At 43.3% G+C, this 17,184-nt stretch overlaps 1 protein-coding gene and 1 pseudogene across 1 annotated transcript; both read right to left on the bottom strand.

Moving 5' to 3' along the window:
- Positions 1-7,394: 7,394 nt before the first annotated feature.
- On the bottom strand, positions 7,395-8,303 carry LOC109939637 (uncharacterized; annotated as a pseudogene).
- A 5,321-nt stretch (positions 8,304-13,624) lies between these two features.
- LOC100383714 (uncharacterized) lies at positions 13,625-16,165 on the bottom strand. The gene is made up of 3 exons (NM_001176351.1): positions 16,066-16,165; positions 15,266-15,523; positions 13,625-14,502 (listed from the first exon to the last, which is right to left on the bottom strand). The coding sequence occupies exons 2-3, from the start codon at positions 15,380-15,382 to the stop codon at positions 14,041-14,043; spliced, it is 579 nt and encodes a 192-aa protein (NP_001169822.1). The 5' UTR covers positions 15,383-15,523; positions 16,066-16,165; the 3' UTR covers positions 13,625-14,040.
- Between the last annotated feature and the right edge of the window lie 1,019 nt (positions 16,166-17,184).

The following is a 17,184-nucleotide window of genomic DNA, read 5'->3' as shown; positions in this document are numbered from 1 at the left end:
CCCCCGGCCTCGGCTTGCTAGCGCCTTCACCGTCGTGCTCTCCGGCGGCTCCCTCATCAAGGCCCTCAGGTTCCGGACCCACCTCCGACCGCGAAGTTCTTGATTTCTTGGGGTGCCTTAGGTCTTGACGTTTGGGGTCCGCAGGAAACCGCACGCCCGCATCGACCGCCTTCCTACGCGCGCGGGAACCGCACAGCCCGCGCCCCCGTCCCCCGGCCTCGGCTTGCTAGCGCCTTCACCGTCGTGCTCTCCGGCGGCTCCCTCGTCAAGGCCCTCAGGTTCCGGACCCACCTCTGACCGCGAAGTTCTTGATTTCTTGGGGTGCCTTAGGTCTTGACGTTTGGGGTCCGCAGGAAACTAGCGGAGCCGCTGTACCTAGAGGTGGTGGATTGGAGTAAATGGCATGTGTTCTGGGTGGATGAGAGGGTGGTGCCCAAGGATCACGCGGATAGCAACTACAGGCTCGCCTCAGATCAGTTCCTCTCTAAGGTATCCACTTGTTCAGTCAAATTCATAAATATGTTCGATTGTGAAACTGCAGGACTTTTTTTGCTGATCTGATACTTGTGCAGAAACGGGATCATGATTGTTTGACTGATGGAGAATGGAAATATGGAATTTTTTCGGGGTAGATTATATGCTGTAGTTTATCGTGGTGTTCTTGATATGATACCGGGATATTTTGACTCCGATGAATATTGAGCAAAATGTCGATTTTGGAGATAGTGAGTTAGCTTAATACAGTATGTAGGCTATGTAGGTAATCTGCATTCTCATCTTATAATTAAAGTACAATTCCCTGTCTGCCAAATCTCTATCTCTACTAACTATTAAGGGCATAGTGTAGACCGCCCCCGCCGCGACCCCACGCCCGCCCGCCGCGAAACCCCCGCCGCGAAATCCCACAGCCCGCACGCTGCGAAACCCCCGCCAGCCATGCCGCACCGCACGCCCGCATCCGCCGCCTCCCTACACGCGCGGGAACCGCACAGCCCACACCCCCGTCCCCCGGCCTCGGCTTGCTAGCGCCCGCCCGCCGCCCCGTACCAAACAGCCACACCGCGCAAGCCCGCCCGAGACACCGCCGACGCCGCGCGACGCCCGCCCCCGCCGCTCACCCTTCTGCACGTCGCAACGGCAGAGGTCCATAGGGTACCTCGTGCTCCCACCCGCCCCCAATGCCCATGGCGGCAACAACAGAACCCGGGGCGTGGGGTCGCGGCGCTAGGTCTAGGCGCCCCCACGGTGCCCCGTGCTCCTCCTACCTTCGGCGCCTCGTCGACGTGGTAGAAGGTCCCGTACCTCCATAGCCTCCTTGCAGCCGGCCTCGATCCCATCGTCGCTTCTTCCCCCAGCCCCGATCGTCATACAGCGCCAGCCCCACCCTAGCTTGCTCGCGGAGGTGGATCATCGCCGCAGCAGTTCTCTCGTGCAGGTGAGCTCCGTCCCGGAGGTTCAACCTTGATCGGGTTCCCCCTCCCATTCCGAGTCTCCGACTTCTTTCCGACTAATTCGTGCGCCCTCTGTCATGGCCCAGTTCTTGAAGGATGAGGGGGTCGTTTTGTCGCCGGAGGATGAAAATAAGAGGGAGAAGGTGATCCGAGAGCTCAAGAAGGTAACAGGCGACTCGGCCGCTCGGTTTTTTTGGCTCAAAGAAAGCATCTTGTGATTTGGTGCACTTCCCTCAGATAGTGATGCATTGGGCCAACGCGGTGGCTTATGAGCAGAGTGTGCCCCAGGGGCTGGCCACAGCTACCGTCCTGACATACGATTCTTACACATTAGGGGTAAGCTAAGCAAGAGCCGCATGACTTTAGAGTCTTAATTTTTCTGGGTTTTGGCGCACTTTGTTCTTTGTAGTTCATTTCTTTGTCACACGGTTCGTACACACTGTGGCTATGTGGGAGATAGGCGAATTTGGTCCTTGCACTTTTGATGTGTCTAAATTCTTGCGCAGTTTATGTTCTCGTTCATATTGTTTACAGGGTGATGCCTAATTTTATGTTTTGATTTCTTTTAGACCGTCACATCATGGGCTATATATCATAGGTTCAATGGTTCACATGTTTTGTGTTTTAAGCTAGCCTACATTATAACTTAAGCACATCCTTTGGTCCTTGGGTAGTCCTGATATAAAACGATCGCAGGTGATCTGATTTTTTTCAAATAGCTTTACTGCACCCTCGATTGTGGATATTGTAGTAAACACGTTACTGCCGAGCACAGTTCTATTTTAACATACTTTTGGCTTATGACATAGTTCGATAAATCCGAATAAAAGAAAAGCATCAGCAGCTGCATTCCCCCATACTGCACTTTTCTTTTGAACAAACAAACACATTGGCTTTCCTTTTCTAGACTTTTTAGTGTTTATAGGGAGATGAGTTGTCACCATTGCTCTTCAAGCTTTGGGGTCTACTAATGGAAATCCTTGTTTCTTTTCTCAAGGCTCATGGACCTGAATCTAACATTGATTTACTTTGTCTTGGACCTTGTATTGCAACACTGCAGGTGGGTATGGTTCTTTCTGTTTCGTATCTTTACTCCGACTCGACACTCGATATTGATTCATAATGTCAACATAATAACTCCTGTCTATTTTGTAGTACCATTTCTTTGTTGTTTTGAGACCGAGCGTGGTATACTGGATCTTGTGTGGGCTCATCCGGGAGTGGTCGGGCCACTCATACAATCTCCTCTCATCTCTCACCTCTCTAGGAATTGTAACCATTTCTGCAATGTGCTCTGCAAGAGACTCAGCGTCCCCAAGCTCCCAGGTAAGGACCACAAAGGGGCATTACATGATTTTCTTCTTCTGAATAGAGACAACCTGTGCAATGTGTATCTCAGCATTATGTACAATTCTTGAGTTCAAAACACACACTATGTCCTCAAATTGGTAGGAATAATGCAGTAGGAATAATATTTAGTGATTATCTAGCAGCCGAACTGGTGAACATAATATCTGATTTATGAGTAGCAGTGTTATACAAATGGCTGAATCAAATAAAAAAACAATAGCTTACATATAAAGTAAACTAAATTCACTATACTTGAATCTCATAATTCAACTACTTTCAAGGTCTTGTGCCAATATAACTTATGTGTAACAGTGTTTAGTCAATTTCAAATTATTAAGTGCTCATCACTTGATAGCACTAATTGCTTTCATTTGTACAAAATACAATAATATCTTAGAGAGTAGATGAGCTAAAATCATGGTAACCATTATCCTGTTTGATATTGCTCATATATCCTTTTGGGTATTCTATGCATAGCTCCGTGTGTGCATGCTCCTAAGATAAACTCATCTAATCAATGATCCTGTAAGTGTCATGTATCAATTATAAAATTAAAACTGGTGTTAGGAGTAACACCTCACATCATCTGTTGCGGTCTGTTATTTTCTGAAGCATAGTTGTCACCTGCAATAATTTATTGATATTCTTTTTCTTTTGTCGAAGATAATGCAAGATCCTAAAATTAGAAAGGCTTTGGCTTTGTGAGCTATGAGTCCTTTGAATCATCTGGTCAAGCAATAGAGGTAATGGAATCATCACACTGATTTCCTGTATTTCAATTTGCAATGGTTCTGGCTGTCTGGCATTTGTTTCATGCTACTTTCTCTACTATATTTTCAGGTCATGAACAACCAACAGTTATGCAACTGCCGAATCACCGTTTCTTATGCTTACAAGAAAGAAACGGAAGGCGACGCCATGGCACACCAACATGTAATGTGTTTTGGCAATCTAATTGATCCAGTTGATTCCCTGGCCACCAACACATGGTTACAATTCAGTTCACTGAGTACTTTTTATTTCAACCTAATCCAAAGTCTCCAAACAAATTGTATTAGATGTATATCCAAGTCAAATTTTCATTCTTGGTCTTGAGCTCTGGCTCAACTTAAAAATGAGCTGAAGCTCTGCCATGTGGCGTCATGGAGTGGACCTCGCCATTCCCAAGTTCCTGGGTGGGGCCATGGATCTGTACTTGTCTGATGCCGTTTGGTTGATTAAAATCAGTTGCTCGGATTGCTACACCTATAATCTATATAGATAAAATAGTGTAAAAATAGTAGACTTCGGTATAGATTAAAACCAAACGAACAGAATGACAATAGTAATGATTTACACTCGAATACCAGTGATAATAAGTTTAAATTGGTTAATATTAATTTTTAGTGTGGTATTTAATTACACATAAATTTAAACAAACATAATTTAAGGTTAATCAAACGACACCTCAAATTTTAGAGCCTGCACGAGGATGGGCCTGAACTGCCGGCCACCGGTCATTTGATTGTGTCCGTTGGGATGTTTTCGACTAAAATTCACGTGGGTAACCGCTGAACGGGATTTGATCCGAGTGATCTTTTTAAATTTTGCTCTTGTGTTGGAAAGTGACAGCAGCAGATAGTATTAGTAGTTTCCACTGCCACCTTTCTTGCCACAAAGGCATTGGACCTGACGGTCTGGAGGCCACATTTTGCAGAAACTGGAGTTCAAGTTCTGAATACCAAAATAATGTAGAAGTTGTGAGTGACACCTACCTCTTTCAGTATTTATTCTCTTTGTTCTGTGACGTAACTATTTTGGTCTGTCCATTTAGCTCAACATTACCTAACATAAACAGATGTTTTTCTGGTTTGCTCAGTGTTCTGTAATAACCAACAAATCCACCTGAATGCATACTTCTGTTCACCTTTTGCCTATATGGATTTCATTCTTAGACTTACTTTTACTTGCCACCTGATACTCATTTGAGATTGTGCTTCCACTACTATTAGTTTATTGCAATCTGTTTCAGTGACATTAGAATGTGTGCACTAGAAGCTCTGCCACCAGCATAACTCTGCACTCGCAAAAAGAAAAGCGACAACTTTTTTTGTGGGTGGGGGTGGTTGGGGAGGACCATAATGTGTTACGAATCATTTAGTTTACTTAATTAAGGTGCTTCAGGATCCATGCTAATTATTGCAATCCGATGACGTTGAGTTTTTCGAGTATGTCGAAGCAGTAAAGTTGACTGGTGATCTGAGTGTCCCTGCTGGCCAGGTTTGCAACTTTTATTTTCTAAAAAATGATATCAATATGGCTCCCATGATATTCTACTGATCATATATTGTCTTAGATAACATTCCGTGCGAAGATTGGGAAGGGCAAGCGGCTTGAGCATCGGGGCGTGTATCCAGAGGAATTCGGTGTGGTAATTTCTGTCTGCAGATAAGATTGTTTGAAATATGCTCGAATATTAGTTTGTTATATTCTGAGAAATGAAAGTCACGTGCAGTTTTTTTCATTGTAATTATACTTCCTTCTTTTCTCCCAGATTGCCAGTTATAAATGTCAGGGTAGAATAGCTCAGCCTGGATTCAAAAATCCTCGATGGGTAGATGGTGAGTTATTGGTGCTCAATGGCAAGGTAGACTGAAATACCTATGGTGGTTCTTTTCATCTGTAGTCAACATTCCTGAAACTGATAACTAAGTAGTACATACAAGCATAACGTACAATCTGGCAGACTATAACAGTATAACTTACGGTTTGGTCTGCAGTGAGATTACTTGATTTAGTTTTTGGGAACTTGCAAAGTAGTTGGATACAAACTTTTGGAACACCAATTTATGTCACCAGGAGGCATGGTTTAGAATACTAAATAAATTAACTGAATACTATTATGAACTGTCTTGGCTAAAGGAAGAAACTTGGAGATTTGCCAAGGTGGGCTTTGGACTGAGTATTGAATGACTCCATTTCTCCCCATTGTTTCTTAGGCTAGCGATTCTAAAAGTGCCTTCCATGGTCTAAAGATGTGATTCTGGTTCACCACGTTTTTTTCTGGTATCATTGCAAATTCGAAGAAAAGTTGCAAACCTGAGATTCTTTATATTTTTGTTTTTAACAAAGTAAGTTTGATTAATTTTGTTAATGTAAACTTAATTCCCCTATGTCACCGTATAGGTGCATCCAGACAAAAAAAATCTCTTCCTAAATGTTTCCTCCAACAATTCCTCGACACCATATTTGAGGGAAAGTGAGGGTGACTTAGGATACGATTAAATATAAGATGTTGGATAGGGGTGCTGCTGGAGGGTGATTTTTTGTTGCATAAACCTATATTTTGACTATAAAAGTTTGGATAGGGAACTCCTGGAGATGCTCATGAAGTTGCTTGTGATCTCCAACATCATCTTCATTTCTTGGATTGTCAATAGCATATGTTTCATAATTATTGTTTATTCATGTTTGTGGTCCACCAGGGATGACGAATCACATTACTGGAGACAAGGCCAAGGATAGATCATTGGGCGAGGTACTGTGGATTTCCTAGGTCTTTTGTAATTGCTGGTTGTAGTTTATTAGCATTATAATCTGACATGCTTGAAGAAACTCAACATGTGTGCATACTGAAGAACGTACATATACAGTGATAACACCTTTTTTCTATGAATGCCAACAATTGCCTGATGGTGTATAAACAATGTTGAGCAATGCCATCAAGTAGGCATATTTAATTGTTTTACTAAGTCGTTTTCTGCAACCACTTTAAGCAGGCGCTTGCAGAGCACCACCATGGAAGGTTGCTTGATGTGATAATGTTTTGCTATTCATTTCTGTTTCAGTGCTCACTTTGCTACAGTGCTTTGCATATGCTCAAGGTCACCAGAATACTGTTTGCTTCAATACAGAAACTGAACCTGTGGGTGCACTTCTCTAACCCCTGTTTATGCAGGGATAACTTTATTCAGACGGTCCGAACTTGAAGCTGCATGCATGTGAAGGTTTCAACAACATAATTGGCACACTACCTAGATTTCAAATGTATAAAGGAACTCTCCCATGCAGAACAGAAATAGCTGTGGTGGTTTCTACAACGGTAGCTTTATGCAGGAGGTTAGTACGCTAGAGCTGAAGCACATTTCATGAATAAGGTATAAATTTGGTCATTCTATTCCATTCTATTTTCAAAATTGTAAGGTATTGGGTTTTTTGCTTGCTTTCTAGGTTGAAGCCTTACGAACCTTGGGCGGACGGGATGTGGCCTGCGTGGAAGCCAGATGCACCCGAGGTTCCAGAAGCTCCATGCGCGACCGGTCGGAGGACGCGGATGGTACGTCGAGGGGGAAGCTAAGCTCATGGTATAACTTTCCAGCCTCAGCACGAGAATCCGATGCGGAGGCAGGAGGGAAGCTAGGAATGAGCACGCTCGGTAGAGGAAGTGGAAGGTCATATCGCGGATGGCGTCGAGGGCCAGAACGCAACGTCGAGGCTTCTTTCGTGCTTGAGCGGCAGGAGCGAGGCCCACGAGACGGACAGTGTGGACGCCCTCGTTCCACTTTTATGCTATTTTATATCTTAGAATGTGAATACTTATGTTTTCTATAATAATCATGGGTCATTTTCATTATCCTGGGAATTCAGATCTGTGTTCGCCTCAATTCCTGGACCCATCTTTGCAGCTCTATATCTGTTTCAGACCACGTTAGGTTATTATGTGTTTCCGTTGCAATGCACGGGCATTCACCTAGTTACTAATTAAGAATGCAATGTGGGCGCCTGGCATGGCCATGCCCCCGCCTCCGCCTTCCGCGCGTGATGGCCCAACGACCCCACACCGACGCCTCCGCCTTCCGCGCGCGATGGCCCAATGGCCCCACACCGACGCAGAGAACGCACGCGGCCGTGGTGAGGAGGCCAACGCCGAGGCACACGGCCCACACGCCCACCTCCATCGCCCACCGCACCGTGTCCATCTCGACCTCCTACTCCTCCTCCTCCTCCGCGTCCCCAACCACCTCCCACCCGTCGTTGTCGCACTCGCAGCGGCACCAGCCGCAGAGGCCCGTGGTGGCGTCCTCCTCCGGTATCCCCTCCAGCCGGGTGGCTCCGCACCGCATCCGGCCCTGGCCGGCCGCGCGGGCCCTGTCCCGCATCAGCACGCCGCCCTCCGCGAGCACCACCACCTCCGCCATGCACACCTCCAGCGAGGCCAGCGCCCCGCGGCACTCCACGTGCCACACCCCCTCGCGCCGCGCGTAGAAGACGCCCTCCGCCGCGACCTCCTCCCTGGCGGCGGTGACCCGGCGGAGCGTGACCTTGGCGGGCGCGACTGGCGGGAGCGCACGACCGTTTAGCCCCTGCGCTGCGCCCCCGATGGGCGGGTGGTAGGCCAGCGTGAGCTCCGCGGGGCATCGTGGCAGAGCAGGAGGAGAAGCGAAGGTAGAAAGCGCGGATGTCGAGGTGCCAGGATGGGGGCGGGCGGAGGAAGCCGCCCTCTATCACCGTGGCGCGGCACATCGCGGAAACCGGTCGCTGAACCTGCGTCGTCTTGCTGCTGCTCGAATGTTGTCCTTGTGATCACCGAAGGGCAAGGCAGCTTGTGCTGCTGGGATCTTTTGCTAATAAAGCGGAGCGCAGGGGCAATAGGCGTTGGGTCGTCTGGTGGTTTTTCCGCATGGCGCCCGGGGTTTTCTTTTCGTGGCTGAGTCGACCGAAACGGAGCAGGGAGCACACAATTTGGTTTGCATAGCTTTGCTGTGGGTTCCCGTCTTTTTTTCTCTGCCTGCAGCAGCTGGTCTAGGCAGCGTTTAGCTGACGTCTGCGTGAGAGAGATCGCCGTCCAGGCTGGCTGCACGGGACAGGTGTGCACTGAGCCTGAAACGTGTCACCACCAGGCCCGACTCCGGCCTCCATGCCATGCGCGCGTTGCGTTGCCGCCGTAGCATACCCTCGCCGTGTGGAGCCAAATTCTGTTTTCCCTGCCGCACTGTTGTTTCCTGTTGCGACAACACTCATAGATGAGTTTTCAAATTTTACAAAAGCATCACAAACGATAATGCAGCAGCATAGCCACAGGGAAAAAACGGGCTTATTGCTTTTTTAGGTCTCTCTTCGTTGCCGCTCGCCAAAATACCCCGGTATTCGTAGCGCTCGTCTAATTACCCCACTTAAACCCCTTTCCTAGCTAAAATACCCCACTGCACTAATTACCTGTTATAATGGACATTTATACCCTTACATCACGTTCTCTGCTGTTACTTGTGCCCGATGACTGTTGCATGCGTCCTTTCGCGCCGCCATCGCAGCTAGGTCTTCATCTTCTCTGTCACGCCGGCGGCAGCGCCATCGCAGTTGCCCGCTCCATCCGATCGCTGGTGGTTCATCCCGTGCGGCTGCATATCCTTTCCTGTGCGGCTGGTAGACTTGCCAGGTACTTCATCCCGTGCTCCTTTCCCGTGCGGCTGGTAGACTTGCCAAGTACTTCATCCCGTGCGCCATCGCAGTTACCTATTATAATGTGAATTTTGGTTTGCCAGGTTCTTCATCCAGTGCGGCTGGTAGACTTGCCAGGTACTTGGCGTTCTACAACCTGCACTTGAGTAGGACGTCAGATTTAATCTCAGTGATAATTACGTAGAGCATCCCAGGTACCTAAAACTATCATCTGTAGCCTGCATATTTAATTTCTATGATCATATAAATATAAACAATGGCTTTTCTTTACTATGAAGCGATCATGGACGATGAAATTGTAAGTACAGGCATCGACAAGGGAAGTGAATCCAGTGGCAGTGGTACTGGTGATAGAGAAGACATTGGTTTTACTGTGGAACATTGTTTGATTGGTCCATGCTACAAATTGAGGAGCATGAAATTCATGAGGGAATTGGACGTATTGATGAGGATGAGATATACATCACATTGGGTCTTAGAGATGAGGATGATTCACAGCATGGTGCAACAGCACAATTTGCTTCACAATCAAGTTTTGGTCCGCAGAGTAATGGTGCAGATTTGAATGACTATGATGCTGACGGGCTGGTTGACGACGATATTCCAGAAAGTTTCAATATATTACATGATGTAGATCGTCCAGAGATGCATTTGGGTATTATCTACCCCTCAATGGTAGAATTCAGGCTAGCTGTGAGGCAATATGCTATAAACGAAGAATTTCTTCTTGGAACAATAAAGTCAGACAAAGAAAGATACAGGGTGTATTGTCAAGGGAATGGTGGCCAATGTCCTTGGAGACTAAATGGTTCAAAAAAACCAGATGGAAGTGTCATGGTACTTTAGTGTTTATTTTTTTAATTTACTTTAGTGTTTATTTTTTAATTTACTTTAGTGTTTATTTTTTAATTTACTTGCTAATATTCAATTTGGGTTTGTGATATAGGTCACATTGTTGGTGAATGAGCATTCATGTGCCTCAAGCAGCCGGTTGGATGGGTTGAATGCTACTCAAGGATGGGTAGCACAGAAGGCACTTCCTATACTTAGGATTGAGCCAACTATAGGTGCTAAGGACCTACAAAAGAGACTTCAAGCAACATATAAGGTACAAATAACTTATGACACTGCATATAAAGGGCTGCAGAAAGCATTGAAAAAAATGTATGGTACATGGGATGATAGTTTTAGGTTGTTGTATCAATGGAAGGCAGAGGTTTTGTTGAGGTCCCCCAATAGTGTTGTGGAGATAGACACACAGGTTGTAGATAGGAAAGTGTACTTCCATAGATTTTTTTGTGCACTTGGCCCATGTATACAAGGGTTCCTTGGAAGTTGTAGACCTTACCTCAGCGTGGACTCCACGTGTCTGAATGGTAGATGGAATGGGCATTTAGCTGCTGCAACCGCACTAGATGGGCATAATTGGATGTACCCAATTGCTTTTGGTTTTATAGATGGTGAAACAAAAGATAATTGGGTTTGGTTTGTGACACAATTGAGAAAAGCATTGGGCAATATAGATAAGCTTGCTATATGTACAGATGCATGTAAGGGGTTGGAGACTGCTGTAGAACTTGTTTTTCCTAATACAGACAAGAGAGAGTGCTTTAGACATCTGATGCAAAATTTTATTAAGAATTTTCATGGCAACAGCTATAGAGGCATGTACCCTGCTGCAAGAGCATATCGAACTGAAGTTTTTAATAGTCATCTTGGTCCAATTTTGCAAGTTGATCCTGATGTACATGCTTGGTTACATAGGAACCATCCTTTCAAATGGATGAGATGTACTTTTGATCGTGATATTAAATGTGACTACATAAATAACAACTTGGCCGAGTGTTTCAATAACTGGGTGAAAGATCATAAAGACCTTCCAGTAGTTGAATTAGCTGATAAGATTAGAGAAAAGATTATGGTGTTGTGGGAGAAAAGGAGACGGATAAGTGAGAGGTTGAGTGGGGTGATTTTGCCAGCCATAATTCAATAGTTGAATGCTAAGTCTAGAGGACTGGGACACCTAAAGGTGATTAGTGCTGGGAAAGGATATGCTGAAGTAGCATGCATTGTTCTATTAAAAGAATGGTTGGACAGTAGCACAAGCGCACGCAGCTGCAACAGCATGATGCATCTGTCACACGGCAGAGAAAATGAAGAAACGGGAACGTGACGTTAAGAAACGGTGTAAGGGTATAAATGTCCATTATAACAGGTAATTAGTGCAGTGGGGTATTTTAGCTAGGAAAGGGGTTTAAGTGGGGTAATTAGACGAGCGCTACGAATACCGAGGTATTTTGGCGAGCGGCAACGAAGAGAGACCTAAAAAAGCAATAAGCCCGAAAAAAACTGATACTCCTAATATGCAGCTAATTCTGCCCGTTCCTGTTGGATCCGTAAACAAGCTGGCTAATTTATCACCCTCCTAATATCCAGCGTCCGCAAAAAATAGTACAGAATAAGTACTTGAACCCACACCCTATGCTGTAGAAATTTGGAACTAACCAACAGACAACATATATCTTAATGTTTAAAAATAAACAAAAAATATATTTGTAACCTAGACGCCGCTCTCATGCTCCATATCTCGTGGCAACGCACAGGCACATACCTAATAACAACATAAGTGGGACAATACCTCCTAAAGTGGGGAACCTGACTAACCTGGTCAGTTGTATATTCCACTCTTTTTTATTAGTGAATAAAGATATCCAAAATACCTGTAATGCACTATCTCTACTTTATTATTTGGTTTTTATGATGAAAACTTACTTTTTCTTTTCTGGTTTTATTGTGACTGTAGTATAAGGCAGCATTGGCTCTCTCAAATATTCTCTGCGGAGGACGCCATTGTCAGTTGTAAATATTGGCGGTATATTAGGAAACAAATTATCCCTATTTGAGTTGCGCACACATTTCATGTTATTAATGTGAATTTGTGAGATATTGAGTTTGATGATATATATATGTTGTTCATTTTCATGTGATCGTTATGCACTAACAGTTATCGAATAATTTATACGCTGTCGCAACGCACGGGCACATACCTAGTGAATCTATATGATTATACCTCATGGTAGAATTAAATCTGTCATTTAATCCATATATCTTTTCAAACAAGTTATTCTTTTGATCTATAGATTCTAATATAAACTTTTGCAATAATTTTATAAATTTGTTTCATATCTAATGAGCTATAGATATAATTAATGTTTTCCATAGTTTAAAAAATTTCCAAACTCTTAGATTATAATCTATAATGGGTTTATCTGAATAAATTTTTTTGAACGGCCTTGAATTATTTTGGGTTTTTTGGCATAAACTGTGACATGGATTTAATTTTAATCCATATTAATTTAGAACTAGATTGATGTAAAAGAACAAGATCTAATATGTGATGGAGCTAGGAAGGGAAGGGCTTCGGCACGGTGGTCATCGGGGCCGAGCGAGAGATTTCAGTTCACTTTAACCAAGCGAAGAAGTTGCTCGTTGGCGCGCCTCGCTGGTGGCTTGGTGCGCTCTAGAACTATAATGGCTAGTTCGGTGGAGATGTAAATTAGTTTATTTTTACATTAATCTCCTTCGATCCTTAATAAGATTTGAGTGGTCTAATTTCTCGTAGACTTGAACGAGTTTTAGGAAAGAAGATCAACTCCAATAGTTATCTAAAAGACTTCCTAAATCAATACTTTAGGTAGTTAACAAAAAAACTTCAACAGTTCTCAAAATTAACTTCCTAAATTTAGCAACTTCTCATCTAATTTCATTTCCCCTCTACATTTAGCAACCATTTAGCAACTCTCTACATAAAAATGTTGACTGCATCATGTAGATAATGAAGGTGATTGTTGACATTTATGACCTATTTGTTTTTATGTGCATAGATACAAAACAAAACTATAACCTATATTTAGAGAACTATTGAAAAACTTACATTTTTTACTTATAAAGTTATTTAGCAACTTCTTAAATCTGTGATTTAGATAGCTGAAATTTACATAACTATTGAAGATGCTCTAAGTAATTACAATAAATCAAACTTAATATATACATGTATAATGCATTTACTTGGCTTTGCATTAAATGTCGACATATTTGTCTATATAAAACTAGTAAAACTAAAATAATTTGGGGTAAAACTAAAACGGTTTATAATTTAAAACAGAGATCAGTAGTCGTCCTGAAGTGTGTCCTTATTGTATCAGCCTACGATACAAAGATTAAAATGATGCGCCGGGACGGCAAAATGGCCCCATAACACCATTAGAAGTTTCAAACTGACCGCATTCAGTGAATGGACATCGGTGTTCAAAACTCCAAGGAACACTGAAAAACATGATTTTCAGGAACTAATCTGCAAGCACAGAATTCAGAATTTGGAAGTTGGAACAGTACATGCAACGATGTATCCAAACCATTAACTGTCCAATTCAGTGACAGTGGTGCACACACTGCATGTTCCAGGCCAGCACCCGCCCATGGGAGTACAAAAAGAATGTGCACAATCTGCTGTGAGTTGACATTTCTGTACAGGACTGGGACGGGCGCTCCCATTCAGACGGTAGGGAATGTGCACATGTAATGAATATAGATACAACCTTCACCCTTACCTACTAACTAAAAAAGTGAGAAACAGATAACACTAACATGGCATCTCCAGCGACACCAGTCTGTATAGTTGCCACCAATATTCGTCATTATCCTTTTGACGGGAGGTGCTGGCATTATATCATATTAGAAAGAGACTACTGCCGCCCAAGCACTCGAGTTCAGTAATTGGCCCACTTTCATCCCCGTGATTCTATGTCACCTGATCATTTCCATTTCGAGGTGGATCGGTGTAATCTTGACCATGATCACGAACATCTCTGAACATAGAGAAGAAAGAAACTATGCCATCAGAAGCACCGCCTCCCAGCAACCACAGCAAAAGGGACCCAAATGGGTTGAGGGAGCCTGAGCCTGCAGGGGTACTTCCAGCTCGCTGAGGGTTTTGCTCTTGATACTGGAGAGCATTGTTGGCAGCTGGCTCAGAAATTCCATTCTGTTGACCCTCTTGCTGGCTCCTGGTAGACTCATCCTGAACCAATAGGGCATCTGCTTCACGAGCAGCACCGAGGCCATCGTTTATTGTACCAGGGTCCCTCACATTTACCCTAGCAATGTGTAAGGTAGAAGTGTAGATAGTTGAGGATGTAATGTGGACACCTGTTTGCTGGTGAATGTGTGCTCGACTTCGCATGAATCTCTGGAGAGCTGGCACCTGAAGCAGCACACGCAAACACGAAGTACACATTGGGTGACAAGGATTTAATGGAGCTAATGAATCCTATATATGCACACTAATCTAACTCCAAAGTGAATCAACCAATTTTTGGTTAATTTTCTGATTCACATGAAAGTTATGACAAGTGGTGCATACAAAAGACTGTTCAAAAGCTAAAAAAAATACATATATGGATATTAAACTTTGAAACATTTAACAGATAGTGATCGATGATTATTTTCTAAAAAAACATAAACATAAAAGTACATCAAAATGTAGTACTCCCTCCATCCTGGATGATCTTACAGGATTCAAATTGTCCCAAAATACTTGACCTTATAGGATCTCAATGCACCTCTCTTTTCTCAATACACCTCTCTCTTTTTCCAATACATACTATTTCCATCTCTCTCTATCAGTGTCCTTAAGGCGGTAAGGCCTATCTCCATCTCTCTCTATCAGTGTTCTTAAGGCGGTAAGGCGAGACAAGGAGTTGGACCACTGCCTTAACGCCTAGGTGGCACCTACGCGAGCAAGGCACCTAGAATTATTCGATCGCCTGGACACCTAGGCGTCGCCTAGGCGATGCCTTTAAAACACTGTTCTCTATCTCTCTCCTTTTTGTTTTCTGCGCACCAAACCTTTTTCACTCCTTAAAAATTCCCGTGCCCAGACCTATAAGGTCACTGTTTTGGGACGGAGAGAGTAACAAGCATTAGATAAAGAAATACAAAAACACAGAAATGAGACATTAACTTACCTCAAAACGGTTCCAAAAATATAAAATCAGGTGCTGCATGAATGCTGCCGTAGCAGAGAAAGCCAGATATGAGAAGCCTGGTAAAGCATAAGTCATAAAGCGCCAGAAATGTGTCATTAGTTAATCAATAGTTCAGTCAGAAAAAAGAAGTTTGATACACACATACCATAGGTATATGAGAAGAAGTAGATATGGAAAACCAAAAAATACAGCAAGAAGAAGCGTGGAAAGAACTGCATCGATATGGATGTCCGCACACTGAAAAGCAAAGATTTAAGGATAAGTATTTAAGAATGATTAGCTTGAAAATTTCGTCCTACACAAGATCATTTCTGATAGATGCATTCATGCTACCCGCCTTATACTATTTCGACAAGACTAAGTGGTTTAATTTTAGCTTTCTCTGCCCACATATCTTTTATTTTAGTTGCTCTCTCAGCAGTTACATTGAGCAAAAGGCCTAGATATTCCCTTAGGGAAAATTTGCCGTGGGACATCACGACTTCGTATTATTAACTCTAGCCTATAGAACACAGCAAAAGTCACTGTTTGGGGGAAGGCGCTGTCAAATTGTAGCTGTTAGCTGGGTGCCTGGGGCCCCGTTAAAATACTCTTTACGCCTGAAAGACGAGAGTTTTTTTTTCATTTTGGTGCCCCTGGATCACAATGAACCCGACCCGACCCGAACCAGACCCAACAGGAATTTGTATGAAACAGTGAATTCTCTAAAAGGGTAGGTGTTTCACATCAGGAGTAGAGTATAATAAAAAATCCAGTAATACTTCCATGTAAACCATTACCTGATCATCGTGAATAGCTCGCATAACCATACAAGAGTCAAAACAAGAAACGCAAGCAATTGATCATCATAGAACTCAAATAGAAAAAAGAGAATCCCAATCATAATCTACAAAGATCAGAACAAAATAATGAGTGAGCTAATATAGAAGTTTGGTGAATTCTGCAGCGAATGTATTTTCATCACAAACTACAAATACTCCAAAACGCCAAAGAATATTTCCCATTACCGGCACAAAAACCAATGATTCGATGACATGCACGAATATCAACTGAAAGGTTGGCAGGTGGTGGCGTGCATGGTGTTGAAGCTGCACTGAAAATTTTAAGGAAGAACAACACACTAGGTGAATCAAATAATATTAAGTGCAAAGCAGTCCAGGCCGCAACCTACAGAAAGAACACCAACCTGTGAATCTAAGCATGCGGGATTGTGTTTCTCTCAAAGTAAATGAAACAGACATGGTGGTTGTGAAAAAGACAAAGAGTGACATTAGAAGGACACCACATTTTGTCACAAAGTAATCTGCAAACACCAAAGTTGTAATGCATCAGATTTGATGCACAGAGAGGAAGATAAGAGCATGTATGCTATGAAAAGCAATCAAAAGCCCAAAATTAAGGACTTTTTGGTTCCATATTTTCCAATTAGAAAGTTCATTATAATTTAGCCATTGACATGTATAGAACTTTAGTGGAACAAATGCACAATAGTGATGTCATGTAGAGAACACTCAAGAATTGACTCAACATGTTGAGAAAACAAAGTTAACTATACTAACCTCCAAATCTTGTAGGACCTTCTGGTGGTTCATGCCCATAACTAAGATCATAGAGCTCCTTCGTCTGAAAGTTGTATAAATAGCCTGCAAAACATCCAAAGACCAAAACATTAGATCATAAATGGATCGTAGTGCAAACAATTATACAAAGTGCAAAAATCTGTTGTTTGACACGCTTCCAAGCAAGTCAGCTGTGTTGTTACTTGTTACTTTGTTATTATGAACCAAGTCTGTGATCATTTGTAGAATGGTTAAAGGTTGGTACATGCAGAATAGAATCAGATGCATACCATGACCAGGAGAATTCACCAAGCTGTTTGTAAGTATAGTATCATATCC

This window comes from Zea mays, chromosome 5 (genome assembly GCF_902167145.1).
Source record: "Zea mays cultivar B73 chromosome 5, Zm-B73-REFERENCE-NAM-5.0, whole genome shotgun sequence".
Taxonomy (NCBI): domain Eukaryota; kingdom Viridiplantae; phylum Streptophyta; class Magnoliopsida; order Poales; family Poaceae; genus Zea; species Zea mays.
Note: the sequence above shows the minus strand (reverse complement) of the source record. Positions and strands in the feature narration are given on the sequence as shown.